At 36.5% G+C, this 22,954-nt stretch overlaps 1 protein-coding gene across 8 annotated transcripts in view; it reads right to left on the reverse strand.

The window, feature by feature from the left end:
* The window catches only part of HGF (hepatocyte growth factor), a 71,984-nt gene extending 60,273 nt beyond the window's left edge, over positions 1 to 11,711 (reverse strand). For 2 of the 8 annotated variants that reach the window (XM_063815425.1, XM_063815428.1), the window contains exons 1-3: positions 11,308 to 11,612; positions 10,901 to 11,030; positions 3,720 to 3,885 (exon numbers count right to left, since the gene is read on the reverse strand). In XM_063815425.1, the coding sequence (XP_063671495.1) occupies positions 3,720 to 3,885; positions 10,901 to 11,030; positions 11,308 to 11,517 (506 nt within the window). In that variant the 5' untranslated portion in view covers positions 11,518 to 11,612. The other 6 variants (XM_519174.9, XM_003318558.5, XM_009453450.5 and 3 more) reach the window with 4 other exon arrangements.
* Between the last annotated feature and the right edge of the window lie 11,243 nt (positions 11,712 to 22,954).

Raw genomic sequence — 22,954 nt, forward strand, 5'->3', positions numbered from 1 at the left:
ATAGCCAAACAAGAAAGAACAAAATTAAGTTTTTGTAGGTGTAGATTTAAATATCAGATTGAATACTCTTTGGAATATTCTCATGTTATTCCAAAAGGCTTGTAGAAAAATAACAGTTTTAACATGCAAAATCAATATGTAACACAACTATTTAAATTATTTCTGAAGGCTTTATTTTTCTGTAACTTCACAGAAAGTTGGAATATTTTTATCCACACTTGTACAAAATGGTATTATATTTGAGATATTTAAGCTATCTCAATTATATCTGAGATATCAGGAGTAATTTACAAAGTGTATAACTGTAAAAAATATATTCTAAAATGACATTTTCTAAGGTGCATTAGATATATCAATGCGCTAGAGATTCTCCTAAAAAGTGGGATCTGAAACCAAGTGTTTGGAAATTTTTGCATATAATGTAATTTTTTGGTGAATTATAAAACATTGCAGTTTATTAAAAGCTATGAAAATCTTGTTGAGGATAACTATTTAAGCTAATATTTCCTAAACAGGTTTGCTTATATAAGCATTTTTTGTTTTTTTGTTTTTGAGACAGAGTCTCACACTGTCACCCAGGCTGGAGTGCAGTGGTGTGATCTCAGCTCACTGCAAGCTCTGCCTCCCAGGTTCACGCCATTCTCCTGCCTCAGCCTCCCGAGTAGCTGGGACTACAGGTGCCTACCACCACGCCTGGCTAATTTTTTGTATTTTTAGTAGAGACGGGGTTTCACCATGTTAGCCAGTATGGTCTTGATCTCCTGACCTCGTGATCTACCCGCCTCGGCCTCCCAAAGTGCTAAGCATTTTTAATTTAAAGAAATTAAACTAGTAATATTAGAGAATATCTTTTTGACATAACATCTTAAAGAAAGTTATGAAGACATGCCACCCCTACTATTCCTATAGCTAAGTATTATATTGGTTTTTTGTTATTGTTCACTAAAAGAACCTATTTATATAACAAAATGATAAATATGCAAAAAAGCGATAAATTTGTTTTTAAGTGATTCCATCTGTAAAGTGGGTAACAGGATTTCCGGTTTGCTGATCTCATTCACTCTCTTCTCTCGTTTCAATACAATGACGAATTCTTTAAGAAAAGTGTTTTTTATATTATTTTACACCTCCATATAAAGTGGGTGGAAGCCATCAAATTCCGTAAGTTGCATCTTCTTTTAGGTTTGACTTTTAGAGTCTTTATCTTAACATCGTTCTAGTTGTAATCTTTTCCACAGCTTATTTTGTCTATTTCCTATTTGTTTATGGCAGGAAGGCAATTCTAGTACCAGTTGCCAGCCATGGCTAAAAGAGGAAAGCTTCCTATCTTATTAAGTGAATTTATGAATGAGCTATTTCCTGAAGAGCTTAGAATCAGGCATTCTTGGTCATCTTTCCTACCCAGCAAAGAATAATTTGAATCTCTAGAAAATCAATATTGTTGATATCTTCTCAAGAAAAAACAATATTTAAGAATGTTCCACCTCACACTCATTCACGTCACAGATGGTTTCCCACACTTCTTTGGTATTTTATAAGTGGTTTACAGTATTTTTCATTGTTTTTACATAATTCTGTTTTATATAACATGTCTAGAAACAACATCCTTTGATTCATTAAGACCCTAAGTTCTTAGTATCATAGTATGTTCATTCAATTCTATATAGCTAAGACATTTAATAATCACAAATACGTATGTGTGTCTATGTGCATGTGTGTGTGTGTGTATGTGTGTATGAATGAGGAGGATTTTACCATTTCTGGGCCAATAAATCTTGGCTCTAATACATAATATTACCTGTGGTTTTCTGCACAGGTTGCCATAAATTTGGAGTATAAATATAACTCAATCAAAATATGGTAGGAAAGTATGAAATCTCATATATATGGAATATGTGAGCACTTACTAATTTATTAATGTCTTCTCCAGTAAAATCATTTTAGTTCCTAGTAAATAAAACAAAAGGAAAGTTTTTCTTTCCTAAGTATACGGTTGACTAATGTGAAAATTGAATAGTAGCAATACTTTCCTTACTTGTGAGTCCAAGAGAGCTTATTTTCAAAGTTAAAAATCAGCAATGAGGTGTCCTCTCCTTCCCTTTTCCTTGCCCTTCCAGCCCTGAGAGGGGAAAATACAACTCTATCCTCCTCAACTGCTGGAACATCTCCATGAATCTACACAGCTGAGATGTTGATTGAGAGTAGTTGTCTCTATTTTTAACAATAGCAAGGCTTTTATAGGAAAGTCAGGGAATAAAACAGAATTATCATAGGAATATACTTGCAAAGTCAATTCCCACTCCTCTTGCCAGGAACTATCTCCCGGAAATTGGCAGTTTCACTCTAGAAATGGAAAGCAGACAGTCTTTCCTCAACCTAAACCTGATAAAGATCTTTTCTGACCATGCTCTTTCCTCTCAGGCCCATAACATTTATTTCTCTGAAAAAGGCAAGATGAAATTAGGACCACTTGCCATGACATTACTAAACCCTGTGGTCACATTATGGGTCACTACCTAAATGTAATTGAGTAGAATTTAATATGTACAGGATTTTATGCATGACCCTGTTTAAAAAAAAAAAGATAAAATAGGGAGTGAAAGAGTGGGAAATAAGTGAGGTAAGATAATGAAGAACTAAAAAAATGTGTCTTCTTCTGACAGTTTAGGAGACGATTCGAATGAAATTGTCACCCTCTTAGCCCAAAACAAAGAGTTTTATCCTCTGGGATCACTGGCAAAGTAGTAAGGCATCAGTTCCCAACCTTTTTGGCACCAAGGACTAGTTTATTTTTCCAAGGGTGTGGAGTGGGGGTGGGGGTGGGCCGGGGAGCGGGGAATGGTTTTGGGATGAAACTGTTCCACTTCAGATCATCAGGCACTAGATTCTCATAAGGAGCGCACACCCTAGATCCCACTCATGTGCAGTTAACAATGGGGTTCAGCTCCTATGAGAATCTAATGTGGCAGATCCAACAGGAGGTGGAGCTCAGGCAGTAATGCTCACTGGCCTGCAGCTCACTCCCGCTGTGAGTCCTGTTTCTTAACAGGCCACAGACTAGTGGCAGGGGTAGGGGGTTAAGGACCCCTGTAGTAAGGAATTCTTCCCTATGAGGTCACACAGGCACTGTCAAAAGACATGAAACTCTCCATTTAAGTCCCCCATGCCTCTTTAAATTGCCCCATCAATTTTCACCTGAAACTTTACCATTGCTATCCTCTTCTTTTAAACAGTCTCTGCTGACACCAGTCTCTCTAATTTTTAAACTAATTCTCTCAACACCTTTTATTTAAATCCCTAAATGCAATGATATAATAAAGATGAAGTAAATTTTGGCTGCTGCCCAAATTCTGTTCTAAAAATTCCTCCATTCCTCTTGCAAGGAAAAAAAAAGTTACTCTGAATAGATATTTTAAAACCCAAAGCCAATTGAATTTCATTTTAGTTACTCAAATTCAATTGCTCATCAGATGAGAAAACAAATTCCATAACCAAAGCCACTGTGGATTTTAGAAGGTAGCAGTTTTTGCGCTCTCCCTTACTCAAGCTATGTTTCCATAAACTGAGAGCTAAGTCTTCATTTGTAGTGAGTTAAATCTAGAGTCAAACTTACAATTTTATGATCAAATCACATTGACTACAACACAAAAGACACATGATTATAATACATGCATGCTATATTTGGAAAATTATTCTAAGAAGAAAATGAAGTAACTTACTTGCAAGTGAATGGAAGTCCTTTATTCCTAGTACATCTATTAGCACATTGGTCTGCAGTATTCACTTTTTTGGTTTTTATCTTCAGTGCTGGATCTATTTTGATTAGGGTAGTCTTTGCTGATTTTTTGAATTCATGAATTGTATTTCTTCTTTTCCTTTGTCCCTCTATTAAATATAAAATGTTTTATAAAAATAAACATTGGAGAAATGTTTTTAAGGCTCATATACAAAAAAAATCCTAAGGATCATCTACAAGAAAGTGATTTTACTTGACAATATACTAGATTTCCAGGGGTTAGGAGCAGAGTGAGGTAGGGAATAGTTAAGAGAAAGAGAGGAATATTGTAATCAAGGAAAAACAAATAACTTGTCATGTAGAGTCACTCATTTACATTCTTTCAAATTAAGGAGCTTTTAAAAATCAGGACAGAGTTCACACTAAAGAAATAAATAACATGATATTTTCCAAACATCATGAAAGCAAATATCAGTGCTAGAAGCATATCATATCATGCTTTATAATTAAACTTTTCATTTCCTTCTACAATTGGTCCTCATATACGTTATAGTATTTAATGAGATAAGCCAACACAAAGACAGGCGAGAAACGTCTCACTAAAAACTGTACAGTGGACAAATTCTTCTGACCTACTCTTTAAAGTCTTTCATGTTATTCATATTTTAGCCCCTCTCTCCTCCTTTAGTGCATAAATGTTTTCTGTGCTTTTGGACACTATTTCTTGGTATCACCGAACTATTTGTCTTGAGATCAAGCCAAATGCTGTAAATCAAATGTATGTAAAACTTCCTCCTTTAATGCAGCAATATCATTTTTCTTCATGAAAATACAAGGCGCCTAGATAGCATGAAGCCTTCTACTGAAAATCTGAAAAACAGAACTAAAACATTCTAAAAGACCTAATCTTATGGATAACTTTAGTGTTTCAAAAACTTGTTCTCTGTATTCTCAATTTGCCCAAAATGGCCCCAATCTGTTAGTGATCAGCATCTTCACAATGCAGATCAAAATGTTTAATAGAGTGCAGCTATTGTGTAATAAGGATAGATGTGCTTGTGCTCCTCTGCCTGTCAATTCTTTTCAAACATGCTTATACCAAAGGCAGTAAGGATACATTCATTTTTCAGCCAAAGAAACCAAGACATAGAAAAAAATTAATTGACCACTTAGAAGATCTCAGATTGGAAACCCAGCAGGCTGACTTAAAAACCACCACTCTGAACCACTGACCATGCCATCTGTAGCTAAGAATGGCTAAGATTGTAGTGGAAATATGGCATGTAACACTTTCCTGAAAATTTGGTTTAGAGCTAGCAGTAGAGAAGAAATGTGGATAGTAGAGCAGGAAATACATTCCTGATCTGAATCTGTGTTGAAATGTGTCAAAAAAGGAGAGTAAAAATTTGTGTGCACAAAATTTGGAAATACAACTAGCAGAGTGAGGTACCAAAAATGCCATCATACTCTAAGTTTGTCAGCAACCACTGGCTCCAGTTGGTTTATGAGATGAGCAGATGCTACTAATTAGTGTCCATCCTAATTTGAAGGCTGCAATAAATTAGAGAAAACACGAGGTCCTCTAAATTTCTGAATCTCTGTAAAACTCCAAAGCACAATCTCCAAAAGACAATACTAATTCCTGCAATGATGCTTTCATTTTTAATTTTGCTTTGCCTTACAGGATAGAATGGCTATGATACAACAGATACAGTTTAAAAGACATTTTAACATGAAAATGAAATCAACCAAAAATTTGTCAACATGTTATTTATTGAGCATGGACCAAATGACTTGTACAACACTGGCAATCTTATTGACTTGTCAAATGACTTTTTAATTACCTGAAATGTTAACATCCCAATTTCTCAATCTAAAATATAAAAGTTGTGTTAACATTAAACTGTAACCATTAAGTAAATATTTGAAAATCAATTTGGATTTTTAAAAATGTTATAAATACGCAAAGTTTTAGTTTTGTTTTTGAAATTTTATCCTTTAATCTCTGGCATGAAGAAGAAACTGTGATTCTTCCAAGCAAAGAAGGCATAATTCATTTCAAATTTTGATTTCTGTCACAGAACCATGTTAATAGGAGATAAGTTTTTCCATTAAGAGTTTCTCTTTCCTTTGACCTTATTACACTATTTCTAAGGTGCTTTGAAACGCTTCATAGCATAATAGTTTTATAATTTCCTGTATAAATTTGAATGTTTCTTAGAAATAAATGATAGTTAATTGATGAAAAAAAATCTATGAAACAACTATTCACCAAAATAGAAGAGTTTTATACACATATTTCTTAAATATGTGTATAATTATATTAACTAAAAATATAAAATTGAAGTTGGCCTGATATATAATGTATTTAGTATACATGTCTAAGTGTGAGGGAAAAGCCTAAAAATCAAAAAGTCTAAGACAAATATTAAATGTGTAATGTATTTTAACGTATCAAATGAAACAAAATCTCTGGTCAATGCTCTGGTTTCTTTTCTCAATGCCACGCAAAATGAAGGCAAGCCATGAAGAAGATTCTGGAGAGCAGAGGTCTCCGTGGAATTTTTGATTGTATTTAATTCTAAATCTCCTCAATTGTCCTACTGAAATGTGTTAATGTTTTGTTGTACCTCACAAAAACAGTCTACCCTTGCTTGCTGACAAATTTTCCAATCACTACCTTTCATCTAAAGATCAAAAAGCATTTTGAAAAACAAATAAATCTATTATTTCCCTTTACTAGATAACAAATAGAAGTGAAAAGCTTGTCTGGGGCTACAAAGCTATCAGGGGCAATCAGAACCAGACACCAGAATTCTCTTCTCACTATTTTGTTCTCATGACATAGAAACTTTCCCTTTTAATTAAGTCATTTATACTAAGCCAGTAACTAATTACTCAAAAATATGAAGTTGGAGCTAATTGTACATCATGTAATCCACACATCTATAAAATTAATTCCTTATTCAATAAAAGAAAAATTCAAAACAGAAGTCATTCAAAAACAGCATCTGAAAATAAAATTCCTTTGCTGAAAATAGTTTCAACTTTCTCTTCCATATGTATTAACAACGGATGCTTGTTTTACTGAAAACAGTTAAAAGCCAAGCTTAATTTGGGAAGAAACTCAAAAATATCTTTGGATCAGATTTTTCCCTACTATTTTTTGTGCGTGACTGTTAGCTGAAGTTTATAAACAAAATATTGAAATGAAATCAAAGGGTGAGAGATCACTACAAATTTGTCATGCTTTCCTGTGCTTTAAATTACAACTCCTTTTTCCTCTTCTCCCAGTATGGGAAAACATTCTGGAAGCTATATTTCCTGAAGAACCTGAAGTCCCTGTTTTAGAGCTGAAATCATTAGGATCCTAGTGAAAACCTACACACAGAAAGTAGGGTCAAATGTATCAAGGTGCTTGAAGAAAGACACATTTCTCCCTCTGGTCCCGGCACCTCACACCCATTTCTCTCAGTACCTCATATATTTTCTTCTCTGTGTGGACTAACCATTGACTTCAAAGGAAAATCATGCAAGGAAAGGATTTGCAGGGTGTGGAAAGAAGCAGGAATCTGGCTCCACATATTCTGAGAAACCTATCCACATGATTAGTGATGAAGAGATTCAAGTGGCAAGATGTTAAGATGAAAGTACACAAATAATTAATGGAAGGGAATGGTTGAGACTGGAGATTGTAAACTCTCCAAAGCCAAGAATTTCAAATAGAAGTCTAAATTTTCGTTGTTATTATCTAAGACATGGATTTTTGCAAATCGGCAGTCATCTCCCTTTCTTTAGAGAAGGCAACAATATCACAAATAAAGATACCAAGAAGACAGAGACTGTGTCAGATGTAAATCAAATGCTGATATTTGAGAAGCTGCAGCATCATCTCTTCCAAGGGGATTTACAAAATGAAGTGATGTTCAGTGTGATTTGAGGGGCCTCCCTAGGTATTTTCTTCCTTCTCCTTTCCAGTTCTTATTTAAGGTTTCATTCTTCTAGAAGCCTCATCCTGGCCTCCACCTTCACTGTCTGTTTCTGCCTACAACTTTCCTTCCACACAGGAACTGAAGCAACCACACTGAAGAACAACTTCAATCAAGTACATTTTCAACAAAAAAACTTTCAGCTGCTCGCATGACATTCATTTTAAAGACCACATGGTTAAGCATGACCTTCAATCCTATCCATTCTACCTCATCTTACTTTTCCACTCACAGACAATCTTCCCCATCACATGCCCAATACTTCTGCCTCAAATGCTTGCCTTCAGTTGCTGTGTGGGGTCCTTCCTGGGACATTCCTTATACTTACGAACCTCTGTACCTTGGGCCACTTGTGATCCTGTGCTAAGATACTGACTATTCTACCATCCATCTTTTCATATGGGCTTCAGTACCATATGACCCCTTCACCTGGTTTGATTCTCTATGCTGAAAATGAACTCTCAACCATAGTACAAAGTATTTCTAACAGGGTTTTTTGAAAATATATCACTTGGCCAAATGATTTTTTTTAAGTAAGTTTCAGTTGATTTCACTGCTGCTCGCTTCAATATAAATGAAAAAAGAAAAAAAAACACCACATAGTTCATTCACATACATTTGGGTAGGAATCTCAGCTCTGTCCCTTAACTCACAAAGAAATAAGATAACTGAGGTCTTTGAACCGGCAAAATGAGTCCAATAGTGCCAATCTTATTAGAATTAAGTGAGATGTACTTTACTACTTGGTTCATATCAGTTGCTCAACAAATTTAAGTTCCTTTCTTATTTGTTCATCTTTACATCCCCCACATACTCTTGAATATTAGGTGCTCATTTAATGCTTCTTTTATTACAGAGGATTGGATATTTGTTTCCCATGTAGGTGGGAGTGTATAGAGGGTAATTCTATATAGGCTAACTCCTACAAAGATGGCGTGGGCCCATTATATTGAATATTTCTTAAGCTTTTAAAAAAGTATCTCCATAGTGTATTCTGTTGATAACTGGTTGTCAACTTACAGTATATACTTCTTTCCTAACAATGTGTTATTTTACAATACATACAAATATAAATTCATAGAATAAATAATTATAATCAAAGCTAGTAACAACAAAAGAAACCTCTAAATAGTCAATATTAAATGTCATTTAAAAAAGAACAAACTTTGTGTGTTCTAAGAGGCTACCCATGTTTTTTATTTTAAAGGTTATTAAAAAAAACTATCAAACTGGCCATCTAAACAAAGGCGCACCCTCCTTTGATGACAATTTTAGAATTATCCACTTCAGGAATTATTCACAGCATATTTGTAATTCCCAACTGGACTCTCCTTGCCTGCCAGCACTCTTGGGCTGCATTCTGCCTGTACTCAGGAAACACAGTCATTTCTACATTAGGCAAAGTGAAATATAATTACAAATGTATGTCTCCTGCCAAAAGTTCATAATGCATGCCAAAAACAAATAGACACTGCCTATGGTTGATCTACTGTTTGGGTTTTCCACACTGCGTTCCCCTTGCGTTAGCACAGATGAATTCAGGTAACCAGATTCTACTTAAGAACAGTGACATTTTAATCTTTAAAAATGAAAACCCTCAAAATATTAGCCATTATTTCAATTTAAGCTCAAAATCCCCTAAACCAGCAGTCATCTGTGAAGCATTTTTTTTTTTCTTCTTCTTCTTGAGATGGAGTCTTGCTCCGTTCCCCAGGCTGAAGTGCGGTGACACAATCTCGGCTCACTGCAACCCCCACCTCCCAGGTTCAAGAGATTCTCCTGCCTCAGCCTCCCAAGTAGGTGGGACTGCAGGTGCCTGCCACCACGCCTGGCTAATTTTTTGTATTTTTAGTAGAGACAGGGTTTCACCGTGTTAGCTAGGATGGTCTCAATCTCCTGATCTTGTGATCTGCCCGCCTCGGCCTCCCAAAGTGCTGGGATTACAGGCGTGAGCCACCGCACCCGACCCTGTGAAGCGATTTTAACATGACACATGTCAAGCATGATAACCTGCTTGATTTGAACTCACTGCTTTTTGACTTCTTCAGAAATCTTACCTAAATGCTTTCAAAGTGACCCTTTCCAAACAGTGTCATTTTCCAAACGGGCCACTTCACAAAATAAAAGAAAACCAGGTGGGTTGAATGATTTTCCTTTGCATTTAGCAAATTCTTGAGTTTTTTTAACCCTTGTACCATATCAAAAACTAGATCAGAGGTCTGATAAATGTCATATTTACCATCTCAAAAGATACAGCCAGTTCTCTTTTTTATATTGTAAAAAGGCCATGTCTCCATCTGGGCATTTGTTCCCACTCTTTTATTCCCCTGTGCCTACCCTTGATATTCACTGCCTTCTCCCGTTGGCACCTCAGCCTCTACAATGATACAACAAAATACAGATGTTTCCTCTTGCCCTGATAACAAGAGAAACTTCCCAGAGCAGCAAACGAGATCTCTAAATCTCCAAGCAATATGAACTTTCAAGCAACTCCTCCCCAAACGGCAAATCCAAGGGAGAAAGTGGGAGACAGAGATGGGCAGTTCTGCAGCTTTAATCAAAGTCTCCGTGCACTGCAGTTTCAAAGGGCAGGCATCCGTACCCAGAAAGAATAAGATCTTTAAAAAGAGGCTTTCTCTTTCGTTTTTATGATATGCAAATACTCAGAGTTTATTCTGCCTCCTCAAAATGAAAACCTGTACAAAGTCGTAATTTGGCTCCACATGTTGACTAGGTGATGTGGAGTAGTGCATTATCATGAAAAATTGTTCTCTGGAAAAGGATGACTTCCTGCCGGACTGACCATCACTCTTGCCTCTTCAGACCAGACCCTCTCTTTAGCTTTAAACTTGTCCAAAGCAGCCAAGTTCAGCCAGTATTAGCACTTCCTCCCTATCTCATAATCCACAACTATTAGGCTAAGTGGGACGGGGCTTGGGTTGGAGGTGGAGGGGAGTTGAGGGAAAGTTAATTATCATTGTAAATGCTATTCAAACAACAACAAAAAAGAATGTCAAAAGAAAGCATAATGAGAGCTTTTAGAAACCTATACTACCTACTGAGTTCAGAAAGGATGCTGGGAATAGGGTAAAAAGAGGGTGTTAAAAGGAATAGGGAAGGTTAGCAGGAGAGTTAAATACTAATACTAATAATGAAGAAGAAGAAGGGAACTAACCTGCATAGGGGATGGCGATGGGGAGCAGGAGGAGATGCAGGAGGACATGCTGCAGCAGCAGGGCTGGCAGGAGTTTGGTCACCCACATGGTGCTGCTGGACGGGCTGGCGGATCCCTCTGGAGGAGATGCCTGGGTGAAAGAATCCTGTTCGGAGTCAGTGCCTAAAAGAGCCAGTCGGCTCTGAGCTGCTTTTTATTGCGATGAGCTAAGTTTGTTGTGTGATTAACTGGAAAGATCTAGGTCTGAACTCCCTCTTACGGTAAGAAACTGTTTAACAACAGCCCTTTACTCTCTTCCAGCCCCCTCCTTTCCTCACTCGCCCCCCCTTCAACAGCACCAAACAGATCCCTGCAACCCCCCCCATTCCCCGCCTCCCCCCAGCCCCACGCTTAGGAAAGAAACTTACAAAGAAAAGGTCACCTGGCCTGAGGCCAGCTTCAATTTGGAAGCTGGAGCTCCAGATCCCAGTGGCTCCTATCCGAGTAAGGAAGGGAGGAGCAAGGCTGAGCCCAATGGCTAAATCAAGGCACAGGCAGGGGACCAATTCGCTCAATTTAAACAGGAAAATACATGTGTTTATATATCTATTTGGGAAAAGAGGAAGGGGAAGCAGCATAAGAAGAAAGCGAAGAGCTGTCTTTCAGCCAAATGTGCCCCAGCTCCTAATCTGTCTAGTTTTCCTGCTAGAGCAATTGAGGGATTCAAAACACTGACACAGGTTCTCTAGGGGTTTAGAGACCTGGGAGAGGTGGGAGGGGGGCCAGGGAGGAGAGCCCAGGCACGTCCAGCCCAGGTAGAAAGAGGTTAGTTAAGAAAAGGGTGTGGTATTGTGGGGCCAAAATAAGCAAGCAAAACAAAAGCACGCAGATTGTCAGATGAAAAAATTGCCCCTGCCCCATGGGCTCAGAGCAGGCAGCTTTTTTTTTCTCACAAACTGCCAAACTCACGAAATACCACACATTTACCCAAAGTATACAAAATAAACTTGTCTGATCTGACTTTTTAAGAGAAAGTCCAAGAAACAGTCATTGTCCATAGCCTGTCCCTGACAGGTAAATATGCCATGTGTACTTGTACAGGCACACACGTGCACACAACACATTCACACATGTTGGTGTGTACGTACGTATACACTGGTTAGGACTGACTTTCACCGGAAATCCCTCAAGCTGTTTGAATTCGTGAGTACTGAATATGCCTCTCTTTTCCAGCTTCATCTGCCTGTACACGACAGCCAGCTTCCCAAAGTGTAAGTGGAAAGATGAGGAGCTTGTATGGGCATGGGGGGACTCCTAGGTATCAAATCCTTGTGAGATCATTGCCCAGACCCCTCACTTGATTCAGAGAATTTGTCTTTGCACCCAGAGGTGGATGCTCTGGTAACTTTAAGCAAGAGCCTGCTTTATTTCTAATGGATGCTGAGGGATACTTGCCCCTGTGTCTCTCTGAGATGGATATTAGTAGAGAACAGTGCCCCTGTCCACAGAGGAAAAGAAAGCAGGCCAAATGTGGGAATGACTAGAGCGGTGTGTAGCTGTACAGAAGTGATTGTGGGGCTGAATTAAACTCATCCACAGAACAGCCTTCCCTCCACATACCACCTTCATTTGTCCTCCAGCTCCCTTACCCCCACTTTCAGGGAAAAACAACCTGCCTGATAAGTCCCTGAGGTTGTGGGATATCTAGAGAAGCTAGGGATTAAGAGAATTCCTTTTGAGGGATCTATTTTATATGACCCGTTTCTATTGCTAATCCTTCTCTTTTATCATTTTCTTCTTACTTAAAAATCATTTGTCAGCCTCTCTCTGGTGTCCCCAGGATCCATTTTACTTTCTTTTTACTGTTCAGTTGACTTTTTGGGAAATCTCAGTTCAATGCATAGCCTGACCGTGACCCTGAATTGCTCCACTGCATCTCTTGTGCTTTATTAGGGTGTAGGGGCTCAGAAAAATGATACCCCAAATGAAGACCTCAGAATCAGCTCTCTCTGACCTTCTCCTGCTCTCCAGTCTCCGGCCCTTCATTCTCCCCCAAGGTGAGGCATAGAAACTAGAATCCCTCTTTCCCAAGGTGGCTCCTAGAAACCAGAACCCTTTTTCCCAAACCAGCCATAAAACCTAAGCATATCACTCTAACACCTCAACTTTCTGTGTGAAATCTGGCCATAAAGACATTATCTGACCTACCTTGTTTGATCGTAGCTCATAAGACCCCATTCCAAAGAAGGTCCTGCCCCATACCCAGAAGGAATGAGTACTGCAGAGATACCAGGAAGAATCTCACCTTGCCAGGCGTCCCCACTCAGTCTGTTAGCATGAGATCATATTCCTTTTGTCCAGTTGTATTTCTCCACACCTGCCCACACTTTGTTGAACCTAAGCATAAAAATGGACAATTTCTTTTGTAACTTTGGGTCTTTGTTCTAAAGGCTCTCGGGTTGTGTAAAATTATGATCAAATAAATGTGTATGCCTTTTCTCCTATTGGCCTGCCTCTTGACAGTAATTTTTTTTTAGCAAACTTTCAGAGAACAATGGAAAAGTTTTCCCTTGGCCCAACAAGGGATTAAGGCTGTTTTTAAAAGAAGTTAGATTTTTCTGTAAGTAAATTCCTGTAGGTAAGGAAAGAAAAAGAACAGTGTTTCTATTTATTTTTTTCTCTCAGAAAAAAAAAACTAGAGTCAGGGTTGTAAATTACTGTTATAAGTTTGGAGCAAAATCCATCTGAGATAAGGGGTTCAGGACATTAGAAAACTGAATAAACTTATTTATCAGGTCACACATTTTCATGACTTTTTTTACTGTCACATTAAATATGGTAAATACAACTTAAAACCTATATAATTTATATATTCATATTTCTTGACAAAAATTATTTGGTCTTTCTTTACTGAAATTGTTGCTAATATACACTGAGATCTTAATGTATGCTAAGCATCATATTACATACTATTGAAAATTATTTCATCCTTACAGTAAGTTTAAGATTATTAAAATTCTCATTTTATAGTTGAGGAAACATAGTAAGTTATTTTTATTCTTAAATAACTTGCCTAAGATCCCAAAGTAATATTCAAGTGTGAGATTCAGATTAGTCATACCCCATAGGATGGTATAAATTTTTTTAACCCCACGAGGAGAAGAATCACATGTTCCAGAGTATAATCACCAAAATAAGTCTGAGACTGGGTATATAGGAGATCCTCCATAATAATTTATAAAATAATACATAATTTTAAATCTCTCAAAACTATAAAGAAATACTCAAATGAAATTCTAATTATGCTATTAGTTTAGTCATTTTGATAACATATTCTTTGTTTTTTCTCAATCATGCAATGTTTTTTTCCCATCATCTACTGATTGCCTTACATAGGCATATATCATTTTATTGCCCTTCACTTTATTGTACTTCACAGATAATGTGTTTTTACAAATTAAGTTTTGTGGTGTCCTTGAATTGAGCAAGTCTGTTGGTGCCGTTTTTCCCACAGCATGTGCTCACTTTGTGTCTCCGTGTCACATTTTGGTAATTCTTGCAATATTTCAAATATTTCCTTATTATTTTACATGATGATCTGTGTTCAGTGATCTTTGATGTTACTGCTACAATTGTTTTGGGCACCGCAAACCACAACCCAAACTTAATCCATTCATGTGTGTATTCTGACTACTCCACTGACGAGCTGTTCACCCGTCTCTCTCCCTCCCCTCAGGCTTCTCTATTTCCTAAAACACAACATTATTGAAATTAGGCCAATTGATAGCCCTGCAATGACCTCTAAGTGCTCAAGTGAAAGGAAGAGTTGCGCGTCTCTTCCTTGAAATCAAAAGCTAGAAATAAATTAAGCTTTTGGGGAAAGGCATGCCCAAAGATGAGTTAGGTCAAAAGCCAGTCCTCTTGCACCAGTTATCCGAGTTGCAAATGCAAAAGAAAAGTTCTTGAAGCAAGTTAGAAGTGCTACTCCAGTGAACACACAAATGATAAGAGAGCAGAGCAGCCTTATTGCTGATATGCAGAAAATTTGAGCAGTCTAGATAGAAGATCAAACCAGCTGCAATATTCCCTTAAGCCTTAAGCCAAAGCCACAGCAAGGCTCTGAACATCAAGCAAGACCCTCCATCAGCAAAAAGATTATCACTCACTGAAGGCTTATATGATCGTTAGCATTTTTTAACAATAAAGTATTTTTAAGTTAAGGTATGGACATTTTTAAACATAATGCTGTTGCACACTTAATAGTCTGCTGTGTAACTTTTATATGCACTGGGAAACAAAAAAAAATTCATGTAACTTGCTTTATTGCGATTTTTGCTTGATCACAGTGGTCTGAAACCAAACGAGCCGTATCTCCAAGGTAAGCCAGTACTTCTTAAGTGTTAAACAGTTTGAATAAATCCCCAAAAAATTGTGTCTGGAAAGTTTTTGATAAAATAACTTGTAAAGAGATTACTTTAAGTACTGCAATTTATGTAAATACTTAAATACTAGATGGATACTCATTACCCTATAATACCATTTTAAATCTGTCCTATGATTGAGGGTTCTAGTATCTCATGGATACTAGATGGATTTAATGGAAAAGCCTCTATTACTGTGCTCTTTAAAATGCTGCTGCTTTAACACAGTATCTTTCTTTGTCTTAAGCCCAGGTTTCTCCACAAGTGATGCTTGTAAGAACGTACGTGGGGAATAAGCTGACATGACCTTATGATCTGTAGATTACTAATGAGTTTTGTGTTATTGAACTGGTCATTTTGTTTACTAAACGCCTGTGATTACTAATGCGTTTTGTGTTCTTGAACTGTCATTTTGTTTATTAAATGCCTGTCACATGCCAGGTGCCATTCTGTTTCTGCTACCACTTGGATAGGCTCAGCTTAGTCATAGGCCTGCTTTCAAATCCCAGCTGAGTCACTTACTAAAACAATTACAAATTGAGGAAGCTAATTTGTCGCCCTAATACCTCAGTTTCCCTATCACCAAAATGGGGCTGTATGTGTCAGGTGCTGTACTAAACACTTCATATGTGTTATCTCACTTGCCCTTACACCTTGCCTCAGGAAAAAAAAGGTACGTGTATCTAAGAGGTATATCTTATTATTGTCATTGACTTACAGGTAATGAAATCAGCATTTAGAGATGGTAATTTGGTTTAGGTTAAACTGTTAATGAAATGTGATTTCAAGACACCAGCTATCCAGGTATCAAATCACTGCCATCAAACACTATGCCACATTGAAAGAGATCCAGATTAAGAAATTTCCAGCATTCCTTCTCCCTTTAAAATTAGATTATTCTACTTATCTGAATTCTTTAGTAGCCACTATACTTCTATATAATTCTTACCTTCCAAACCTATGAAGGAAGCACTTGTGTAATCTTTGGTATTGCTTACTTTTCCTTCAAAACCAGATATTCTCATTGTTTTCCTGTTTGTTGATTCTACCCTCTAACTGGTCATTTTTTATCTTTAGACCTTGCCACTGAATATGTTGACTACCTTTAATGTAGGAAATATTACAAAATACGTTACAATTTGAATCAGACAAAAACCACTTCAAACACATGAAGCAGAAACTAAAATCTATATGACACAAGCAAGCATGATGACATATTTATTTGCAAAATTATTGAAGAGTGGGTACAACATCCATGCAGACACCTAGACCTGTGATGTCTAATATAGTAGCTATAAGCCACATGTTCCTATATATATTTGAAATTAAATTAATTAAAACTAAACTTTCTCTGTTGTGTTTAGTAATCGCATATGAATGGTTGGTGGCTCCCACAGTAGATAATGCAGATACAGAATATGTCCATCATTGCAGAAAGCTATATTAGATAATGTTGATCTAGTCTAAGATGATTGGTGTAAATGTACTCTAAATGTGATTATGGGCAAAGCAAGATAATGACTATTAAAGGCATAATTTTAAAAGATACTAAAAAGTTATCTGTATGTTGGTGGCACTTTAGTTTGAAACCCCCCTTTCTTTCTACTAGTATTTTGCAGTAGTATATTATGAACAAGGATAACACGACCTTGATTACTTTGTCTTTTGAACATAAGGTAACAATGACTGAAGATAGCTCCTTGTTCAGAGAGTATGCCAAGCACATACCACAGACACAAGCCCAGAGAAAATGGTTAAAGAAAAGTGTTTTAAAATAGTTCTAACAAAACACCTGTCTACTAAGGAATGTGATGCAATCTATAGAGTCAAGTATAGAGTCTGTGGGAATTTGGTGAGTCTTTGTCCATTACATAATAAAAATAACCTAATTGAAAGCAACTGACAGGACTTCAGTGCACATTATAGACTTAATGTAAAGGTTTTGTTTTTATTAATTCATCATTGATTAACCACTAAAAGGAGTCTAATGGTTACTCAGTCAAATCATAGTCTCAACCACTCACCCGGGACTTTGCCACACTCCCAGGAAATCTGTTGCAGAATTTGTGGTGAGACCACAAAGCAACATCCAGGAAAATGACAGTAACAGTTAAAGTACATCATCACAGGGTAGGAATTGTCATGTGTGTAAAAATAGCAGGGTTATTTTTTTCCTGTAGAAATATGCCATATATACTTAAACAGCATTTTTATATTGTTCACTATGACTATAAATAATAGCAGAGTACATATTAAAAGAAATTCTTCTCAAACAGAAAAGACTGTCATGACTTGAGCTGTGTTTTGCCTTCTGGGAGTAAAGAGAGGATAGGTGTTGAGAACACCAGGAAATCTGAGCTAAAACTAAACTCTGATGCTGCATTTTCAGTTTTCTTTTCTGAGCCACGAGGGGCCATTTTCTGAATCCAGGGGGCCTAGTTAACTAACACTCATCACCTTGTGCTTAGAGGCCAGCTTTTATGTATTTCCAGGTGTTGGCTGCTTTGTTAAATCTGAAGTGCCCCCAAACTTATAAAGCCCAAGCACTCCACACCTGGTATGTTGGACACTGGCATATTAGTAAAATGCATGAATTGGAGGAATCTATTTCTTTTTTCCCAGTTTAGAATCCAACCATGATAAAATCATTAGTGTAAGAACATGGGAATATTCACAATAAGGTACATTTCAAAATAACTGTTTAATCCATTTATTTTGCATCTTAAAAGCCATGTAATAAAATTGAGGTTTCCCTTTTACTATATGTACATGTTGCATGTTTATTGTGGTCCTGGGGATATCTGAGGGCGATTCCACTTACCAGGTGGCACTCAATACCAGGAATTACATTTCAACCCTGGGAGGAAAAGACTCCACCTGGTGGAGCATTGCTTTTTTTTTTCTGTACGGGGCCGAGGGTTGGGGGGCGGTGTTTGTTTCTTTATAATACACTATTCTGTACACCAGTCATCTGGTGCATTGGCCCTTCTTAGAAATTACTTAAAGAGTTATTTAGCTAGCGCTGTGATAGCATGGCCCCATATGATACATTAATCTTGCAACATTTTTTAAATGACTGAATTTATATCTAGTTTATCCTTAATAAGATAGTATGCTTTAAGTTTTTTAAGAAGCTTCTACTTAAATTCCTAAACTATGAGCCTGGGAATCCTCATTCTAAATGGGAGGGTTCTTGGCAGACTTCTTACCATTTTCAAGTTTGTGAGGATTTGCAGTTACTGGACTTCTGGAGACTTGATAGAGCTAAGGGACTATCAAATCCACCAGAAACATTGCTTTTTCTAGCCAAGGAACAAAGGATGTGAGGAGGCAAATTCATAGTTCCTGAAATTTTCTATATTCTTTATTTAATCTTGTTTTATTTATATGTTTTTACAACTCACAATAGTGAATATAGCAAAATTATGGAAAATGGCAAGTGTAAAGGACAGATGAAGTATGTTGCCCAATGCTTTAATCTAGTCCTGAATGAAGGGACTAGAAGGGAGAAACATCTCTAGAATGAACCTAGTCTCCTCATGCTGCAACTCCAAAACAGAATTATGCCTTGCATACTGAGTAAGTGATGACATTCAGCAGAACACCCACTATGGAGAGCACCAGATTATAGCTGTCCTTAAACTGCTTGTTTGCTTTGCCCTGATAAAAGAAAAAATGTTCATAGAGTTTTCTAAGTCTCTTTTGTGTGGTTAGTTTATTTGCTTGTTGTATGTGAATAAGAAAGATTACATATGGCCTTCTCTTTTAAGAGTTAAGTAAGAGAATTCTCTTTTTCAGCTATCTCCGTCCAGCCCCAAAATGATGTATTTATCCTAGCATTTCTCACATTTAAAGGTGCACTAATGTTTTTCTATAGTTTTTTTTTTTTTTCTGTCACTTTCCTAAGAGACAATCTTTTATCTCTCCAAAGTGCTATTACATCTTATGGTTATTTAGCCATTGTCCCAAATATTACTTATCAGAAAAAAACTTCGTGTCTTGTTTAATTTTTAATTCAGGATTTCTGTACAATATATAGCTTGAATACCCTACCAATTAACATTTCTTGTTAGGGATTTATTTATTTTCTTCCTAATGTACACAATGAGATAACACAGTGTAGACCAGCTGGTTGAAGTCTTTATTATACCACTTACTAACTGAGAAAACCTGGACAAATTATTTTACTGTATTCATTTGCAAAATGATTATAATAAGTTGTAGCAGTTATTTACACTTAAATGTATTACATGTGAATTATAGTGATGATTAGAGAATAAACATGCAAAACACAGATGACATATTTAGGAACACAATACAATTTTATTACTAGTCTTATTAATACTGAAACATTTAAGATAGTCTTTGAGTCATTTAATATCTCAAACAGAAAATACCTAAATTAAAATGCAGAGTGAAAGCATGATCTTGGCATAATGATATTAGGGAATGCCTTAGTGTTTAACAATTATTTAATCCAAAGTATCTGTTAATATTTTACAATCAGTTTTAAGTGAAACTAAACATGAATTTAAGTTTGCTGCAGGCATCCACGTGTTAACTAATGCAGGAAAGCAGAAGAAGCCACATAATTCCATGTTATAAAATATTGCTAGTAAAAAATTATATTTAAGTAAAATAATTTGGTATTTTAAAATATAAGAAGTTTTGAGCATACTTAACTTTGCATTGGCATCATTTCTTGATAAATGTCATTAAAATAATTTTCTTGAAGTTCCGTAAGGGGTATACAGCACCCAGGAACTCACAGCATTTGTGTTTTGTACCATTAAATCAGTAAAAAGAGAATAAATACCATCATCCTCTGTCCAAAAAATTCTTATTGACTCAGCTTCTCAATTTTATTAATAAAATGTTAACTGAATTTTCCTATTTCCAAAGAACTCAAGCTAGCCACTGATTCTATTATTAGAGTACATGATTGACTATATATTGTCCACCTTCTGAGTTAGAGCCTATAGCAGTGTCTGGCATATCTTAGTGACTACCAAAAGGTATTTAGCAGTCACTAAGTAGGCTTTAATTGTTTTCACCTAATATATGCAAAGTATTTGATATTTTCATTCAAACAATATTGCAAGGCCGACACAGTGGCTCATACCTGTAATCCCGGCACTTTGGGAGGCCAAGGTGGGTGGATTATTTGAGTCCAGGAGTTTGAGACCAGCCTGGACAACTTCGTAAAACCTCATTTCTACAGAAAAATACAAAAATTAGACAGGCGTGGTGGTACGCATCTGTGATCCCAACTACTCAGAAGGCTGAGGTGGGAGTGTCTGAGCCCAGGAGGTTGAGGCTGCAGTGAGCCATGAATCACACCACTGCACTCCAACCTGGGCGACAGAGTGAGACCCTGTCTCAAAAAAAAAAAAAAGATAATAGTAAATTCACTGTTTAATTCCTTTCACACAGACACATATACACAGACACACATCTGTATATACATGCATACGTACACACACACTCACAAGAATGCATAAGTAAAATCTGTTCATCAAAACCACCGTGAATTACTCCAAGTCAGTTTACCACTTAGACTGCTAGATTTATAAGTGACTCAAGGTCTGTCGATTTGCAATAATAGAAATTGAAACTGAGAGCAGAGTTCTACTTTTCCAGCTGTCAAAGATTCCCATTCTCTGATACATATCTTTATATATAATTTAAAGACAAAACCTAAGATCTACGCCTATTGGCATTGTATTGAGATTGTGTTAAGCTCTAATAAATGGCATTCTAAATAGTATATGATTTGTAATAGCAAAAATTATGAGCAATATATTCACATGTATTGACACTAGAATTTATTTTTCATAATTGTAACACCATTCATTAATACATTTATAAGTACATACTTTTAAGTTCTTTTTGAAACATTTATTTTTAGAGACGGAGTCTTGCTATGTTACCCAGGCTGGAGTACAGTAGCTATTCACAGCCACCATCTTGGCACACTACAGCCTCAAACTCCTGGGCTCAAGCAATCCTCCTGCCTTTGCCTCCAGAGAGCTGGGACTACATGCGCCTGCCACCTCACCCAGCAGTTTATAAGTTCTAAACGGAATCTTCCAATCTTTGACTTGAAATAATTATATCTTAATTAGATATTACTGTTTCAAAAACAAGTCATGTGCATTTATGTACAAGAGATGTCTATTTCCGTAAACCTAAAAGCCCTTTTCTTATGTCATCTTTATTGCTTTATACATCTTTCTATTTATTCATTGATTAAAAACATTTATGAAGTATTTTCTAAGTGCTAAAGATACCATAGTGATTTTATATGTTGTGGTAGGCAGAATAATGTTTCCCAAAGATGTCCATGTCCTAATCCCTAGAAGTAGTGATAACCTTACATAGCAAAAGGGACTTTGTATATGTGGTTGAGGTTAAGAACTTTGAGATGGGAGATTATCTTGGTTTATCCAGGTAGGTCCATCATATATGAATACTTTAAGTCAGAGAACCTTTCCCAGCTGTGCTCAGAGAGAGCTGTGCTGTCTGAATAATGGTGCTGATTTTGAAGATGGAGAAAGGGGGCCAGAAGATAAGAAATATGGGCAGCCTCTAGAAGCTGAAAAAGTTAAGGAAACACATTCTCCCCTAGAGCCACCAGAAATGAACACTGCCCTGCTGTCACCTGGATTTTATCCCAGTGAGATGCATATCAGTCTTTGGAGGTACACTAACAAGGAATACAGTTGTGCTGCTGTAAAACCAACATTTTTTGTTTGTTTTTGTTTTTTTGTAAATTGTTATATCAGCAATTAATACCTACTATCTTCTAGGTATGTTTTACTTCTCTGAATGTTTTGTAAACTCTTTAAAGATAGTAATTAAGTCTTATAGTTCATTATATCTTTCCATATTACCTATTTCTATGCTTTGCACTTAGTATTAAAGGAAATCTCTGAATGATTGATATAATAAGGAAAGTTTGTTTTTTAAGAAACTATTTGTATTGATTAGGTTACAATGATAATCTTAACCTCACAGTGGTTTTTGCCTTACCCTGTGCAATGATGCATTGACTGATCTTTAAGAGAAACATTTTGCAATGTGGTGTTTATTCAAGTAATCAGGAGAAAGCACAAATATTACACTTGACTTTGCAGGAAGATTGGCAAACAATAGTGCTGTTTTGAAAGACAGAGATCTGTATCTTTGAAAAGGGAAGTGGCAAAACTGTCTTTTCCTTTATCTATTCAGATTCCTTAGGAAGGAGGATTTTACAACTAGTATTATCCTTGTTGGAGACTCCTTTATATGGCTGGCACTCCTCCAGTCCAAGTTTATCTGATACCCTAACGCTTCCTGGAGCCTCCTCTGGGATGTAGATCCAAAGTTTTTGTGCAAAATGTAACTGAAAAAATTTGATGTAGCAGTGCAGAAACTTGCCAAATAATTTATTAAGAAGAAGCAGAAAAATAGTTACAGAAATTGCACAAAGTTTGTCAAACAGATGATTCTTGCTAAAAATCCTGGCCACACCCTCTAGAACTTATGGGTGTAAAGTAGGTAATTGAAAATATTTTTATTCCCGCCCCTCTTACCTTTTTAGCTCATTTACTACACCTTGGATGACTCTTGTATTTACATATCTTATTACATACATAAATCATGTGTTAAAACC

Source organism: Pan troglodytes, chromosome 6 (genome assembly GCF_028858775.2).
Source record: "Pan troglodytes isolate AG18354 chromosome 6, NHGRI_mPanTro3-v2.0_pri, whole genome shotgun sequence".
Classification (NCBI taxonomy): domain Eukaryota; kingdom Metazoa; phylum Chordata; class Mammalia; order Primates; family Hominidae; genus Pan; species Pan troglodytes.